The 17,605-nt window shown below is 42.2% G+C and overlaps 1 protein-coding gene across 3 annotated transcripts in view; it reads right to left on the bottom strand.

Annotated features, from left to right (window-relative positions):
- UNC80 (unc-80 homolog, NALCN channel complex subunit) overlaps window positions 1-17,605 on the bottom strand; it is a gene marked incomplete at both ends in the record, with an annotated part of 125,727 nt that overhangs the window by 42,877 nt on the left and 65,245 nt on the right. For all 3 annotated transcript variants that reach the window (XM_079538944.1, XM_079538943.1, XM_079538945.1), the window contains 14 exons: window positions 1,632-1,733; window positions 2,104-2,193; window positions 3,086-3,180; window positions 3,795-3,978; window positions 4,765-4,851; window positions 5,639-5,739; window positions 7,176-7,319; window positions 7,664-7,795; window positions 8,378-8,564; window positions 9,125-9,256; window positions 9,581-9,762; window positions 13,048-13,186; window positions 13,914-14,021; window positions 15,773-15,970. In XM_079538944.1, coding sequence (XP_079395070.1) covers window positions 1,632-1,733; window positions 2,104-2,193; window positions 3,086-3,180; window positions 3,795-3,978; window positions 4,765-4,851; window positions 5,639-5,739; window positions 7,176-7,319; window positions 7,664-7,795; window positions 8,378-8,564; window positions 9,125-9,256; window positions 9,581-9,762; window positions 13,048-13,186; window positions 13,914-14,021; window positions 15,773-15,970 — 1,881 coding nt within the window. The remainder of the gene's footprint in view (window positions 1-1,631; window positions 1,734-2,103; window positions 2,194-3,085; window positions 3,181-3,794; window positions 3,979-4,764; window positions 4,852-5,638; window positions 5,740-7,175; window positions 7,320-7,663; window positions 7,796-8,377; window positions 8,565-9,124; window positions 9,257-9,580; window positions 9,763-13,047; window positions 13,187-13,913; window positions 14,022-15,772; window positions 15,971-17,605) is intronic.

Raw genomic sequence — 17,605 nt, 5'->3', positions numbered from 1 at the left:
AGCTGTGCTCAGCAGTAGAAGCAACTGTCTTTGGAAGCAGTTTCAAGACAGCCTTCAGCTTCTGGGTTGAAGCCAAAACTCAGAGCACGTGGCTCAACGTGGGACAAAGCCCAGATTCCCACTTCCTGCAGTCACTAAGACCTTGCTCTTATGTGCACACATTCTGGAATGGAGTGTTCAAACAGTACAACTTCTGCATGGATTGCTGCCTGGTACATAGACTCCACAGTGCTGCCTTCTTTCCCGGAGGTAGATGTTATCCAGCACCTTGCTGCATGACTACAGAGAGGCTGGCAGATGCTTGATGTACATTTTACCTTGGAAATATGTTGTCTTCCAAGTGGTCTAAATAGAAAACTATGGAATGTAAAATAATGCCCTGAGAAATCTGGACAGGCCATTCTAATGTTTTTGGGTCACATAGGACATAAAAAGCCCTGGCGTACGGAACGCAACTTCTAGAACCACAGTGAGAATAATTTCTGGCAGTGCGGCAACCAAAACAATTTGATGTGATTTTCAAATTTTTATAGATTTTCTACTGACAGATGCAGCACGTGAGGTATTTCCCTGTTCTGTACTGCACACACATGAGATGGCATTAACAAAGTTTGCCATTATTTTAGCAGCTAGTTTCTCTAAAGCAGCTTCATATTTAATTTTTATAATGATTCCTGATGATATTTTCCTGTTTGCACGCTCCCATTACCAAGGACGCAACTTCAGCAGCTGCTTTGTGGCTAGAATTGTAAGACCATTAGAACTTTTAACAGTTTAACCACATTCCCCTTTCTTTTTATTTCCTGCTTAGTATCATCTCTGCAGATACAACCAGAGCAACTTTTCCCTAAGTATTCAGATGTGTACTGCTGAGAAAACTTTGCTTTTGTGGAGAAAAAAAGCATGAGGCTTTCTACAGGCAGAGTGAACTCAATACTGCTGCCTTGCTGTCTAAGGAAATAATACTCTCAGGAGGCTGCAGCACATTAAAAGCACTGTTCTCTCCTTTAGTTTCTGTAGAGAACTCCTGGGAGCTGCAGAGCATTAGCAGGATCAGACACATTAACAAGTCATGAGGCTTTAAAATGGGGAAGACAGCGTCCTTCCAAGGGCAGAGACTCCCCTGAGGAAACAATTGCTGCTTCAGTGTCACTAGTGCTGGCTGTACTAAAAGACTTGTATCTGAGAGCAAGACAAGGAAAGACAAGGAACATTCTCTGCAGTGAGAGGATAGACTGCAAGGTAGAACAGATATTGTCTGATCCACAGCCAGATGCACTCATGAAGAAAAGGTTCTGAAAGACTCAGAGGTCATGTTTAAGAAGGCAATAACTATCTTTTAAAGCTGACTCAACTGAAGTTGTTCTGGCCAAGTGTAGGAGAATGCAAAATGATTCACCTAAAAGAAGCTGGATGGAGAGAAGGGGAGGGAATCGCATTCTTATTTTTTGGCTCTTGTTAAAATACCATACACCTGTTAAACGGCACCAAGACAGATTTCATGCCAACTGCTGCTTCTCCAGCAGAGTTCTCTATCTGCATGCAGTCTGAGTGGAGGCCTTTAAAGGGGAAGGAAAGTTTTATTTATGGGAGTTGTTTATGGGCAGAGGTGTTCAGTGACAGTAAGATACCTGCTTTTGAATGAGCTCCTGACCCTTTTCTGGATGCATCTGCACCAGGTTGAGCTGGGGAGAAACGGACCTCCGGAAAGGATAAATGTCACGAACATAGGTCTGCCAGGAAAGAAACAGTGAGTTTTAAACAAATGCAATTGCAACAGCGTTGTTCATCACAACAGAATACAAGGTCCTTTTTTCATCCTTTCTGAAGATTTTGAGCAGGGCATAAACAGAAGAAAAATTTGCTCTCTCTCTTTTCTGGGAAAGCTGGACATAATGCCTTAAGAGCCAAGGGACTCCACTTCTGTCACTTCATTCTTCTGTCAGACTCCAATTTTTTACAACACATAACTGAATACCAGAGACGTGGTGCCTGCAGGACAGAATTCTGCTTATGGTTCCTTGTTCCCCTTCAGATAACCCTGATGTTTATAAGGGATGAGATATAAAGAACTAAGTTATCTGTACCTGACCTTTGCCTTACCTTATTGTAATGAATGAGATTCCATCGCTTGTCCATTAAAAAGTAATGAGAAGACTGTGTTTCAGGTATGTTAAAAAACTCCAGACACTCCTGAAGAGAAGAGAAACTTTCAGTTACTTATTAGCTGTCTTGTACAAACACCTCCATGTCTAAAAGAACAATATCCTGTTAATAATGTATACAGGCACAAATATGAATGTCTATCAACCTTATAGGCTCTGTGACTCTTTTCACATTTATTCCTCATTCTTTTTTAAACCATAAAGTAAGTTGATATGTTCACAACAATCAAGGCAAATGGATATCACAGTCCTGAATATTGAAGTTACTTCTTTTGAGGTCTTCACACTGCATGTATTTGTCCAGTTGTATTACCATACGGGTATTGTAGCTTCTATTTACATGCTACTTCTTTAATCAAGTTTTAGAGATAGTGGATGTACAGAGACACTACAGTTGAGACCCCCTCAAGCACTGAGGTGCATGATTCCCATTAAAACTTAATGTAGTTGGACAAATCAGAGGTTTCTACAAGTCCTTTTCTTATGTACCTTGGTTAAGTTAATCCTGAAAATAATAGGCATAAAAGGGAACTGACTTCACATCTCCTAAATCCAAACATATCATAATGGCTACCAAATCATCATTTCTACTCTTTCTGATCCTAATCATTCTCTTCAGTGTTGATAAAATAAAAGTCACTTCAATGACTTCTGTATTTAGCCAAGGGATAACAAGCTGCAATGTATTTAACGTACTTGCATTTGTGGGATTTTGGCTGGCTGTGATGTCAGCACATTTCTATTACCCTTTAAGATAGGATTCTGTATTCATGCAACCAAGATTTCCTCATATGGATGCAGAAATGTTTGTAACAGCAAATGTGACACTAAATCAGGAAGCTCAGGCAGAATGTATTGCTGGGATCCAGGTATGGCAAGTAAAAAAAACATTAAACAGTCCATTCAGTTCAAAAACGCACCTTCAGAAGAGCCTCAAACTGTGTATCTTCATGAACTGGTAACTGAGTTGGTATGTCACACTCATTCTGTCCATGCACAACAAGGGTCTTTGTGCCTAAAGGAAGAAAAGAAGCTGCATTTCAAAAGACTGCCATGTAGGAAAAGTAACAATTTAAATTAACTCCTGGGCAGACAGACAATGCCAGTCCTGCCTGGAACAGGTTATGTGGTGATAGCATAGGCTCGCAATCGTACAGTTCATGAGAAATTGATCTGTTCCTAAAACAGGGAGCTGGCAACTTTAGCAGCGACAACTCTGGGAAAGGAACAGGCCTGAAATGTTGAATGTGTTTTTCACCAAGAAATTTCTTGCCTGACTCATGAGGTCTGAAGCTCACCGCACACTCTGCTGGGGCTCTCAAGAGACTTAAACAAGAGGTTGCATTTTACAGTAATCATCCTGCCAGGTTTTCACAACCCAACTGGCATAAAGTTCTGAGTTAAAAAGACTGTTCTTATTCATTTTGTTTGTTTGTTTCAGAGCTCTTAAAGTAGCCCTCTGAATCTCGAGGAACTAGAGGTTGAACTTCCTGACAGAATCCTCAACTCAAGCAAAAGCGACTTACGCAGCCACTCAGAGCAGGTCTAATGCGGTACTGGCAGATCTATTTTTTGGTAGGAACATGTGAACTTGGAAGTGAAAGAAACTTAAAGACTCATTTTTGATACCTGGCATTGAGGCAGTCACCAGCAGTTTCACTTCACACTGCTCCTTCTTCATAGTCTGTTTGAGATCCTTGAAAAAAAGCCCTTCAACATAACCCACCACTTCCCAGAGGAAGGTGAGCGTGGCAGAAATGGCATCCATGCCCCATTCACAAGGAGTGCGTACAAAATACATGATCAGTCCTACCTGCAAGTAATAAGTAAGAGGAAGATCAGATAATGCACACTAACTGTGTAGGGCATTCCATAAACACAGAACAAGAACATGGCTCTTCTGCCTCTCCTCACTCAGAGGACAAACTCTAAATTCAAATTGTATCCTGAAAGTTTACACATAATACAGAACAATTTGCTTCTACTATTTTTTCTTTTCCTGTAGAGGATGAGGAGCGGGGGGAAAAAGTGCAATTGCAACCCAGTCTTATAAGCCATTGTGAATGAGGAAAATGGAGAACTTCTCATTATAAGACTCCGTGTACCTTCTGCTTCTACGTGCCACACAGACACCTGACAAACACTGGAAGGCTCCCAGAGTTGTATAGGTCTTGCCTGTTTTTTCAGAACTTAATCAAAAGATCTCCAACAAATGCATTTTCTATGACTATAAAAGAAGCTTATAATTTATTCCAGTGAGACCATTCACAAGCAAAGCACTTTCTGAATGAATATTAAGTAAAACAATAAATGATTTCTGCCTCCTGTTTGTCTAAAATTCATCATTAGTGACTCAACTCAGAAATTCAGGACAGGGAGTGCAAAGGGTTAATAGAAAGCTAAAGATTCCTTCTCCTCTCCCTTTAAGGAATGAAAGGCTGGTACAAGTAATTTGCATCTAGAGCCAGAAGCAGATATGACCTGTAAATGAACAGTTACAGACCATTTATTTCCTTGCAGATTGTGGCATTAACTTCCTAAGACACAGACAGACAGAGGTAAGATTATGGGCTGCACAGTCGACCCCCAAGCTACTTACCAAGTAATTAAAGAGGATATGAGATGTCTGCGCAGGAAAGTCCCCAATATTCAACAAAAGCTTTCTTAACATATACATTAGCTCATCCTGGAAAAAGAGCAAATGCTTTTTCTTTCCATCACAAAATAGAAAAAGGATTTTTCCCTTTTGTTTTCCCCAGCTTTGTTCATTAACCATTTTTTTTTATCCCTTTGTTCAGCTCTGTCTGTTGGTGCATGAAATAGAACTCTCTGCTTGCAACTGCTCTTCTATTTCCCAAAGACCCAAGGCACAGCACCCAGGCCAATGTCTGCCTTTTTCATCAGAGAAAGGACATTACTGTCATTTATCCTGATTGTATTATCCTAATTCTGCACTCTTCTCCCTGTGATTATACCAACTCTTGCTTATTACAACAAATGGTTACCTAGTTAAATTTTACAGAGATGCTGTGAAATCCAGCACAGCTCAACTCAGCAGTTGTGGATGCTAGATAGGTGATGGGGAACGAATCTAACTTTCCTTCCTTAAGAAGCTTAAGGTGGGAAGGAAGCAGGAAGGGAGTTTCACAGTCAGCCAAGGACAGGCAGACTGAGAGACAATGCCACTCCCACCTTTGAGAGAAAACGGAACAGGGTGGCATGGGTGGAGGTGATATCTTTGATAGAAAGGGTTGCGCTTCATTAAACATCTGTTCAAGGCTAACGTATAACAAGCCACATCCTTAGAGGTGGTAAATGAGCTGTGTCCCATGACATCAATGAACAGAAATTGAAGCCAGATGAAGATTTTGAGTAGCAAATTTACTTCTCCAGTCACTGCCCACAGAGGGATTCTGCTTGCTGTGCACCCCTGCTCTAAGCAATACCTAAGTCTGCTAGAGAGAGATATTCACCTGCCGGTTGCTTATTGTGAGCTTCTCAAGGAAATGGCGCAGAACTGTAGAGGGATCTTCAATCAAGCAGTTCCACAGGACCTGCTGAGCCACAGCACTCACTATAAAAAAAGAAAACATAGTCAGAACTCTCTCCCTTGGAAAAGCCTTGAAACGATGCACTTAAACGCAAATGTTCCTAACCTACTACATTTATCGTGTTTGTACTGAAATACACAGAGTTACTTTGAGGTACTAGGACTTGGCTCACCACTGCAGTCATTTCAAGCAACAATGACAAGCCTAACACTTGAACCTTCCCTAGGTTCTGGTGACAGGACAGGTAGCACTTCACCACTGTGATCAGGGAAATAACTGGATTCACAACTCCAGATGAGCAAACAAGCCAACTAAAAATATTATTTTGTTTGTACATGGAAACTGCACTTCATGGTGATTCATGGAGTGACTCTATCTGGTGTTAATGGGCAACATTAGGTGATCAGCAGGGGATTGTGCTGATTATCAACTCCCCAAAGTGTAATTAATTGTAACCTTGTGAAGATTAACAACACGAGAGAATTAGTCATTGTTTTGTTTTCAGCACTCATATCTTGATCACAAAACAACACCCTGATTCAGTGACTGACTATACCCACTCAAAACTGAAAAAAAGAAAATGTCATCAAGTTCTGTTTGCAATCAGCTAACATTATGAGCGACAAAAAAGGAAGCTCAAAAGTCCACCATCTCTAAACATTTAAGAGCAAGAAATATAGAAGGACCTATTATTACTTTACAAATAAGTCACCGACCATAAAGCAAATATTAGAGCTGTGTATAATTGGTTTTCTATTTGTCATAGGATCAAAGAAATAATGCTGAGAACAGACCTCTGGAGGTCTCTAGTTAAAACTTTGCTTGGAGCAGGACTGTCACCAGCATTACATTATGTCAACTGTGGCTTTGTCTAGCCAAGACAAAGCCTGCTGTGGATGGAGACAAATGGAGATTCCAATGAGACTACACTATGCCCCTGGTAGAGAATTTATTTTCTAATTCGCATCTTGAACTTCCCAAGATGCAGCTTACATAGCAGCATTCCTCTAGCTGTTTGTTTCCTGTTTGCCACACAAAACAAGCTCAGCTTCACAGTCAGTTCTCACAAAACACGTTTTAGATCTTTCTCTTCTGGTATCCCACTACATTCCTTCCAGCTTCTCAACATCTTTGTAGGACTGGGGGCTTTTTAGGGCCCCTCAAAATACCAACAAACCTTCAAGATCTAACAACAAATGAAAAAAAAAAAAAAATGTTGCTCTTCTATTAGTGAATAGTTTGTGAGAATTGGTTACTCACAAGGCTGGTAACAAATATATACACTCATGACAATATATAGCACATACTACTTCTACAAAAAATGAACTGTGAGCAAATACAGGGTTGTATTATTTCTTTCACTCTAGTTATGGCACCTAGCAAATGTAAACATTGTAATTACTGGCTGCTTCTGCCACTTCTAATCAAGAATGACTTGAAATGTAATCTAGTTCAGTACCAGCTACTCCATCTTCCCGGACTTCCCCATCTTCCATCAAATGGACAATGGGGAGTACTGCTGCACAGATGCATGCTGGAAACACAGCTTGAGGTGGTTGTGGCACATGATGGTTTGGAGTATGCTCTGTAGTATGTTCTTCATCTGGAGTACAAAGAAGACCAGAAGGTAAGTGTTTGTGAATGAGCTGTGACATCATACGGGCAGGTCAGACAGATGTTTGCGTTAGTGCTGTATAAACAGAACAAAATGGCAGGCTATATCTGATCACTGTGCATGCACAACAAGCTTACTACTATTTCCAAGAAGAAATTGAGCCTTCGGTCAACGTTCTGCCCAAGAACGTTAATTAGCTTATTATAAATTGGTTCAAGCCTGGGAATACATTCAGCAAAATGTAATGCCATTAATGCCATCAGCTTTATTGATCACAGGCTTCCAGTGAACGAAATTCTAGGAAAGGATACTCCACAGTGACTTCAACCTACCTTCTGCACTGACCGCTGACCGCACTGACCAGACAGAGCCACGACGGAAAGAGTAGTTCCTATGAGATGTACTGGAGGTGCAGGAAGGACTCACAGAGAGACGGCGGGAGGCCAGGTTGGCAACTTCTTCTACTGACAAAGAGAATGAGAAATGTCAGTCATAATCCAGCCGACAGACTTTAGGGACCTTTCAGAAGGAGAGCACTTGCAACCAAATCGGAACATTGAAAATTCAAGTCAGGTAACACTAGAACAACTTAAGACCTATGAAATCAAGTAACCACTTCACTCATGCTTTGGGAACCAGCTAAGCACTGATCCATAATAGTGTGCAGTGACTTGGTGAGTCATATTTTAACTGAGATGTCTATATTCCTCTCTTCATGTACATCCTATTAATCACCTTTGTTCTTAGTTTCTTGGTTCTTAAGTTCTTAGTTCTAAGTTCTTAGTTTTACTGAGAATTGCAAATTCTGCACACGTGTCTCCCAAAACATATCTAGATCCAGTGGTTGTTCACCACCTTTCTAGAGATATTAAAATGATTCACTGCTAGTACTTGTCCAGTCTCTAAGGTGGTGACCATACCAAAGCAGGGACTTTGCTACTACTAACAACAGCTTTTTCTTGGACGTCACATCCCTAAGCTGTGCTGTACGTTGGTAGCAGGTGCTCTCAGTTTCCTGGAAGGCAGTTTCTGGCCCTGGGGCACACCTTCTTCTTCCTGCTCTGAGCTTGGTGTGCAGGTTGGCTCATAGCAGGCCTCCTGAGTGATGGGGATAGCAGTGATGAGACTGGCTTCCCGACCCAAGCGCTTCTTCTCTTCCTCCTGCTGCAGGTTCTTCAGGATGTGCTCTGCTCGCTGATGGGAACGAGACACTGCCCTGGCTGAAAATGACTTCTGTTAGGAAGAAGAGAGAAGAGACATAACTCGACACTATTAGTTATGATACACATATTCTGTGTGTTCCACCAAGGTCCTTAATGACATTCAGCAACTCAGTTTCTAAATAAAATCAAAGTCACACTAGCTGAACAGATGCACCAGGAGCTACACGTATAATAGGCCTCTTCCTTCTGAGACACCACACAAAACAAGACAGAAAACTGGAAAACAGTTTGAGTGAACTTATCCTTTGGAGAGACAGCAACTGTGCTCCTAAGATCTGAGTTACTGTCTCTTGTGGGCACATGATGTACAGTACAGCATCTCCTCGATCAAACAGACAGAAGAAAGTTATAGTATATATAGTATATATAGAATAATATAGTATAATATAGTATATATAGAAAGTCCACATAGAACATTCTGTGCCCCACGTGGACAATATATTCACTAGATCTTCTCCAGCTAAGGACAACAAGAAAACTTGAGAGTTTTGTCTGCACCTTTAGGCTTCAGCTTTGCCCAGGCCCTTCCTGAGAAACTGCAATGCTCACTCTCATGACATCTCTGCTTACCGACTGGTCTTCATTGATAGGATCTTGTACGCTCCCACTGCACTGAGGGACCCAGGGAGGATCAAACATTGGCACAGAGGGCATCCCCAGAACAGGAGAAGGCAAAGTGAAGTTTATACTTGGAGGAGGGATCTAAACAAAACCACAAAGGTTGTTACAGCACACAAATATTAATGTCTGTGGTGCTAAGTGCTAATTAAAGGGTACCTCACTATAAAATAAGACCACATTGACAAATCTCATTCTGTATCTGTTTTTCTGGACCTCATTATGTGTTCCCCAGTGCACTTGTCCCATTTTATATAGGAGTTCCAACGCCACCTGTACCTAAGTATATGAATGAGATTTTTTTTCCGAAACAGATTTTGAGGCAATTTCATGTTAGCATGTCATAACACATCTATCCTACAAGACAAGCCACAGACGGTGACACTGTGTTTCACGTATTCTATCTACCTTAAAGATCTGTTGAGCTCCTTCTTCCATCCTAGGCCAGACTTGATAACGAAACCTCCAGAGCGTGTGAAATTTGAGAATGGCATTCAGTCTTTGCACTGTCTCCGGGTGGTGAAATTCGGACATCAGCATGTCAGAAACAGCCTCTGGCACTTTCACAGCACATAGCAGGAACATGGCAGCTGCAGGGAGAGAACATCAGATCATCTGTTTCCCTTATTAATGTGTTTACTTGGCAGGAAAAATTGCAGCTGTACAAACCCTAATCAGAAAGAAACCCTGATTCCAAAAATGAGATCAGCAGTGTACTAAGCTTAGCAAAACTTGTACTGCACCGTGAAACAAAAACGTCTACGATTTTATCTTTTGGAGCCACACAGCATTATGCTTGTAAGAAGTTCTGTCAAACCTGCTTTTAACACGAAATACAGCTCTGCCCTTCTTACTAACACTCAGTCACAACTGATATAAAATAAGAAGCATCTCTTGATGTAACAGGACTACTCAGCTTGGCTTTCTAAAGTTTCACTTCTGATTGCTTCCTGTGATGATTGGTAAAGGTGAGTTTAACAACTCAGAGCAGGAGCAAATGGCTCAGTGGAAGACCCACAAGTCAATTGTCATGGGATAGAAACGAAAAGAATGGTTCTTACATGACTGCAATGGTTACAATCTGCCTACAAGAGAAAATAGTGCTGCTATGAATTGGGAGAGCAAGGTCACAATGGAAGACAACAGAACAGAAGTTGAGGTGGCCCTCTGTTATTTCATTAGAGCATATCTGAATATAAACAGAACAACTCCCAACTCCAGCCCTGTGGAGGCCAATTAATTTAGGTGTATATCAAGGAGCACTGAGCAGGAAGCAAAAGAACAGTGCTGCTGTGGGTGGTTGGTGTGTGTGAGTACTCACTACCAGTAGCTGAGCAAAGATCACTGGAGATAATTTCTCTTTGGGAGTAATTCTTCCATGGTAGAAAAAGAACAATTACCACCTTGCTCACCTCAACATTTACTTAGCAGATGCCAGGCATGAAAGCTGTACTGACAGAAGGCAATCTGAACACATGTAGAAAAGCAAGGCTGACCTTTGACTGCTTAGGTACTGCCTTGCACTGCAAAGGCTTCCAGTTCTGCTACAAAATCCTGCTTCAAATCCGTACAGTCCATCCTGCTTCACCAGCAGAGACAATCTTTCTACTCTTTGGCGTTTTAACTGCATCAAGTCTTAGAAGGACTGATTTGAAACCGCCAGTTCGCAATGAAAGCTTTCCAAAACCCCGAATAAGAGATTCAGCCTGGAAAGGAGCCAGTAGATGGTGCTGTTGTACAGCAACACAGGATTTCCTTTCATCCAGCTTGCAGATATCGACATTGGGAGCGTTCACGTTTGACCCTGATTGAACGTAAATCATGCCAGGGCTGAAATCACTCGATACTAAACAACTACTACAGTCTCTCAGGTGGATTTCAATCCTCCCTCGAGGAAGAGGAAGAAGAGGAAGATGTATCAGGATGCACTGGAAGGGCAGGCAAATAGCACTCCTCAGAAAGAGAAGTTTTAGTAAGGTTTTGATAAAGTAGTAGTCAAAATTATTTTCCTAGAAAGCAGTCTGAAGGGGGGGGGGAAAGAAGTGCAGCCTCAAGCAGCTTGCTTCTCTTCTTTATTTTGCTCCTCTCTTCCTGTTTGCACATTAGGTCTAGTGCACTGCGTTTTCATAGTGAGGTGTCTGTAGCACGGGGGCTACAAGGTGGCCTGTGGGAGAAGAGAGACCGGGGCCACCCCCATGCTGGACAAAGCCATTTCTAGATGGCTCAAAGATCGGGGCTGAACCAATGAGCTGGTCATGCCTCTGCACTTATGTGTTTAAGAAAGGGTAAAAATTCCTGTGCAGCAGCTGCAAGAGAAATGATGAGAAAAACAAGCCTGCAGACACCAAGGTCAGTGAAGGAGGAGGGGAGGAGATGCTCCAGGTACTGGAGAAGATTCCCTGCCCCATGGAGAAAACAATGGTGGCATATGCTGTCCTCCTGCAGCCCATGGTGTACCACATCAGAGCAGATACACACACTGCAGCTCATGGAGGACCCCACACTGCAGCAGATGGATACATGCTAAAGGAAACTGCAGTCCATGGGGAGCCCACACAAAAGCAGCATCCTACTAAGATCTGCAGCCTGTGGAGAGGAGCCCATGCTGGAATATGTATTCTGGCAGGAACTGCAGCCCGTGGGGGAGCTGTGCTGGAGCAGTCCATTCAAAAAGAACTCAGCCTATTATATAGACCCATTCTGGAGCAGTTCTTCAACTGCAGCCCGTGGGAAGAGCCCATGCTAGAATAGTTCATGAAAGACTACATGCCACAGAAGGGACCCAGCGCAGAAATATGGGAAAAGGGTGAAAAGGAAGGAACAGCAAAGGGTTTTGAACTTACTACAGCTCCATTCCTCTTCCCCCTGCACTGTTCAGGGAGTAGGAGAATGTAGAAAAGTCATGAGTGAAGTTGAGCTTGGAAGGAAGGTGGAGAAAGAGAAGGTGATTTTAGTTTCTCCTTGGTACTCACCATTCTACTATGTCATTAATTATCAATGAAGTAAGTCAATTTTACCCAAGTTAAGTCTGTTTGCTTGTGACAGGTTAGCAATCTCTCTCTGTCCTTATTTTGACCTTCATTTTTCCCCTCTTACTTTCTCCCTTTGCTGAGGAGCGAGAGAGTGGCTTGGTGGGCACCTGAGGCAATGAAAAGAACTGTGCTGGGTTAACCTCGAAACACGGAATCATAGAATCACAGAATGGCCCAGGTTGGAAGGGACCTCAAGGATCATCAAACTCCAACATCCATGCCGCATTCAGGACCACCAACCTCCCCATTTAATAATAGACCAGGCTGCCCAGGGCCCCATCCAACCTGGTCTTGAACACCTCCAGGGACGGGGCATCCACAGCCCCTCTGGGCAGCTGTTCCAGCACCTCACCACTCTGCCCATGAAGAACTTCCCCTTGATATCCAACCTAAATCCTCCCTCCTTCAACTTAAAACCACTTCCCCTTGTCCTGCCGTTATCTACCCTTGAAAGAGTCGACCTTGCCTGGTCTCTAGTCAAGACAGAAATAGCTTAATGAAAGCAAAACAAAGGCAACATACCAAATGCTTGAGCAAACTCTGGATTGATTATATTGCTGTATTTCCTCTGCATAGAAATCCTGCTAAACATAAATTACCAGTTGTGTTTTTCTCTGCTTGTTGACCATAAACAGGGCTGTGCAGATTGTCTTCCTGGACCTTCTGACCACCTCTTTTGTGTAGAGCACAAAAGCACAGGAAGGTCTGCAAAAACCAAATAGCCCTAACAAAATCCTTGATGTCATTAAGACCTCCTCCACTAGACAGCTGTCTTGCAGGGCCTTGTAACCTGCTGTGAGTTGAGCTGTCTGCTAGATAGACTGACTGGTTTTGTTCCCTTACCTGCTGCTCCAGCCATGTGCTCATCCACACTGAGCAGGAGCTCCCATGCTGCAGGATGGATGTCCCCATACATTTCCTCAGTGAGGACAGGAGCTGCCTTGATTAGCAGTGACAAAGGTGCAGGGGAGAGGCTCATAACCTGTAAAAATATTTAAAAATAGAAGTGTCACAACCTACAGCTGAGCTGTGCCATCTGTCTTCAGTGAACACTGTCACATTTTTAACAATTACCCTAGTTTTGGACAGCACTTTATCTGGCTGATAGCTTCTAGTTTCAGTCATTTCAGATAATGTTCCACAGAAGAACATTGCTTTCAACCTACACTAAATCAGCAGTTCTGAGTCTGCTGCTACTCACTTAGGTGACAAAACATGGATAAAGAAGACAAAAGGAAAGGAAAACTCTTCCAAGATGGTGCACATACGCTCATGTCAATCCATGAAAATTTCAGACAACCAAGAATTGTCCATTACTTCTTCAAGAACACTGAACAAGAAAGAACAAAAGAAACTTCCTGTACACTGACAGGTTGCATCTAAATGGATTCGTGGTTTTTCTTCTGTTTTATTTTCTGTGTCCCAGTCTTGATGCATTTATCCCTATGGGAAGCCATGGATGTTGATCAACATTTAATGGACCTATATCTTTAAAGGATTCTTTGCCAGGAGTTCCCCTAAAAATCTTAAATTTAGCATTACTCATCTCATGAAAACATGCAAGTCTGAACTAATCCACACTCAAGAACAACAGTTCTTTCCATCATATGGGCTTCATGATCCATACACATTTTCCTTCTTGTTGCAGCCTGACCCAACATCTGTGTAGCAACCTCCCCAACCAGTGTATGGCCTTGCTTAGTCAGTACCTGGTGCCTAATGTATTTTAACATTCCAGAGTCCTTCTTTCCTTCCAAGTTGATATCAATCACTCTCTTTTTTAGAGAGGGAGTTCTGAGGCATGACTTGTCTGAGCACTGAAAAGGAAAAAAGAAAAAAATAAGAAAGTGTTCTCGTTTTGATTTCCTGAAGTTTGGAAAGGGAGATCACGTACAAGAGGAATTTCCATACACTAGAAGCTGCCAAGTACCAGAGGTGCAGCACCAAGCCCTTTCCTGTGCTAGCAACAGGCCTAGTATCAGTGAGATGACATCCCATTTTCTTCTCTTTTTAACACTGCTTTTCCCAATAAAAGCTTGAAGAAGACAATAAATCCAATGAGGACTGTGAACGTTCCTTGTGTAATCTTCACAGGTGACACTCGTGTATTTTAGGTGAACAGTATTTTAAACACAGAAGTGGTACAAAAGCTACAGCTTTCCCAAAAATTCCCAACTGAAATGTTTGCTGTGTATAACACTTATTCCTGTCTCAGCTACATTTATCTTCTGCAGAGAGCATGTGACAACTCATTTTAAGAATTGAGCTTATGCCTCTCTGATTGTTGTCTCTAGCAGATTGCCAGTGCCAATGATAATGTCAAGGCCTGTTCATGCTCACTGTTCACAATACCAAGAACCTTCCCAGAATGCTGTTTCCACAGATTTTCTCCTCAAGCTGGTAGCATGCTGAGTAAAGCAGCGTCTCTCATTTTTCAGGGGGCTCAAAAGCCCCAGGATTAAATTTGTGCCATCCTGCTTTGCAGTTGGAGACAGAACAATATACAGCATTGCACAGTGTTCTTTTGCTACCTTTCATGAACACTGCCAGCTGCTCATCTTACGCCTGCCTTCCGTGGAGGAAACGCCTGCCTCTATTTCTTAATATCTAATTTACACACTGCTTTTCTATGCCAGAGGAAACATACGGGAATTGTTCTTTCCAGGAAAGCAGAATCATTACCTCATTTAATCTGCCCTGTGCTTTGTTCCATAAAGATACCCTTCTAACTTGACAGGAAACAAACAATCCACCGGTTGATAAAGAAACATTCTAAATTATTCTTATCGTCTTTCATTTCCACTTACGCAGATGAGAGCCGCTACCCAACTAAAATCTTGATGAGAGTTTCATGAACACTTTCGCTTTCACTGTTACTGCTTACCAGCAGGATGACTTCTGCCATTGCAAATATTCAGAAGAACGTCTGTCTTTTGTAGTCGAAGCTGTATAGGCATTTACCAGATGTTTACTTTATTCATTCAGTAGCTCTGTGGGTATTTTGCTGAACCAACAAGTATACTTCCAGTGAAGTTAAAGGCACTGCACATACGCCTAAAAAGGCACAACCTTTTTTGACTCTGTCTTGCAGAGATGATCATCAAAAGCATCTCACTAAAGAGACTGTAATATTAAAGACCAATGCAAACAATCATTGGAAAAGAGCTGAAATCTCAGATCCTAAAGAAATCTTGCAAGGTTTTACCAGAATTCCAGGAATGATTCTTGTTAACAGACAAGAAGGAACGGGAAAAAAGGAATGAGACTCCAGGGGCTGATAAACAAATCTCATAAAAGAGCAGTACATTTAAGGTCAGCCTATTGGCATTTTAACATCCTTATCAGCAACCAAGATTCTTCCTGAACAACACAGTTTACACTCCTTCCATAATGCTAAATCACTTAGTAACTTTTTGCAGTACTATGTTTAGCAAAGTGCTGTGTTCCTTTTCTCATGATAGAGCATTCTTTGAATACATTATGCAGTCCTTGAAGATACTTATGCCTTGCCCAGAGAACAAAACAAAACAAAAACCATAAAACCATGGTAGATTTTCCATTTACTCACTTCTTTTTGCTTTTTGCCTCTTGCCACACTGTTCAACGTGTTGTTTTCTCGAAGAGAGTCCACTGTGTCTCCATACAGGAGTTTGATGGCACGGACAAGGCGAGCACAGGACCGGCTATGATGGAGGTAGCAGTGCGGGTGACAGTAGTCAATGTGAGTACATATGAAACTTTGCTGATTGCATAAGAGGATCATAACCTTGAAAGGAATAAAATTGGATAGTCACCTATAGAGTCATGCTGCATAGCATATGCAGCCAGTGATGGGGACGGCAGGCTGATATTCACAGCCTAGCTGGCAAGGCAAGATGCTCAACATAGCTTTTTGAAAAGGTAAGCCTACCTGTGCTGATCTCCACACCTGCAAGTAGTTTATGAACTGGCTAGGCACAGCTAAATAAACCTTGGTGTTAACAAAGAAGACAAAGGAAGAGAGCTGCTGTAAGTGCATATGTGTGGCTGGTGGCAAGATTATGGTTGAGGAAAACAGTACTCTCAGATCACAGAAAAGCTATTCTATCTCCAGTCTGAGATGAAGACTTAGACTGGAAATAGTCAACTACTCAAGCACCATCAAAGATGCAAACCTACTAGATTCAGGGGTTAGTTTCCTTCAAGGAAAGGGAAATGAAATGTCTCAACACACTCTCAAGTACTAACTAGCTCTGCCAGTGCTTACGTGGTATACTTGCCTTGCTGTGCTTGGGTAGGCCCAATCCAGCCTAGTTTTATGTTAGCTGGCTCAGCTACTATTTCTAGTGGTGATGCCATATGGCAGCAGAGAGCTGCAAAATTGGTCTAAGAAACAGTAAATATCTGGGCATTTTGCTCTACTAAGCCCTGCTTCGCCGTAGCAACACAACCATTAGGTCCAAACTAATCAATTAAAAGCAACCTTGGTAAGTATGCAATTCAGTGACTGCTCTCTGGTTGTGCCTCAGAGGATTCATTCCTGGAGGAAGAGAGTTCAGTCCAGCAGCAGTTTGTACACAGGTCTTCAAGTCACAGACAACACCAGACCGTTTGTAGTATTCCAAGGGAAACACTGGGGCATCTGCAAGCTGTTCACACTGTAGATCATAACTGGCCTTTATAAACCTTTCTCTTCATCGTACAGCCTAGTGTGGAAATACCTAGAACTACCAGAAGGAGGCTACCCCACACTTTCCATGCATTTAATACTTCTGCAGCTGCAGCCTGCCCACTCTTTCAGGTAAGGCAGCCACATCACTCTCCACTCTCAAATATTTAGGCTTTTGAAAAGTCAGGAGCTTAATTTAAGACAAATCTCAGCAGCATATTTGGGACCGCTGTCTTTGCTCAGTTGTTCTGGTATTAGTTTATTTTGGGGTCAAACGGGGATAACTCAAGTCACTAATGCTGCATGAATGCGTGAATGGTAAATCTGATCAGCACTGTACAGCCTCTACTGAGTCCTGGGTGCACTGTAACTTGTAGTTACAGCACAGTGACACACAGTGAGCACACTATATATAGGGCTGCCGTAAAGGAAATGTTGGTGCACGCAGAGAAGAAACTGGACCCAATGAGCCTTTTGAGTAGTTTGCACGACTGCCAAGTAAAGCAGGGTTTTGCTTTGCTGCAGTTTTAGTTAACACCCACCCACACCTTCCTTCCAACAAACAAAAATGACAAAGTTCTCATGTGATACTGATACATGTGTGGCATTAACTTGAACAGGTGACTTTTTAAATCGCCCTTTCTCCTAAGCAGGATAATCAAACCAAGTGAGAAAAATAGCTCAAGTTCCTTTCATTTCATGCTTCGTGTTGAACAGTCCACACATCCTCCCACACTGAGTAAAGGCATCATG

This window comes from Tetrao urogallus (assembly GCF_951394365.1).
Source record: "Tetrao urogallus genome assembly, chromosome: 8".
NCBI lineage: Eukaryota > Metazoa > Chordata > Aves > Galliformes > Phasianidae > Tetrao > Tetrao urogallus.
Note: the sequence above shows the minus strand (reverse complement) of the source record. Positions and strands in the feature narration are given on the sequence as shown.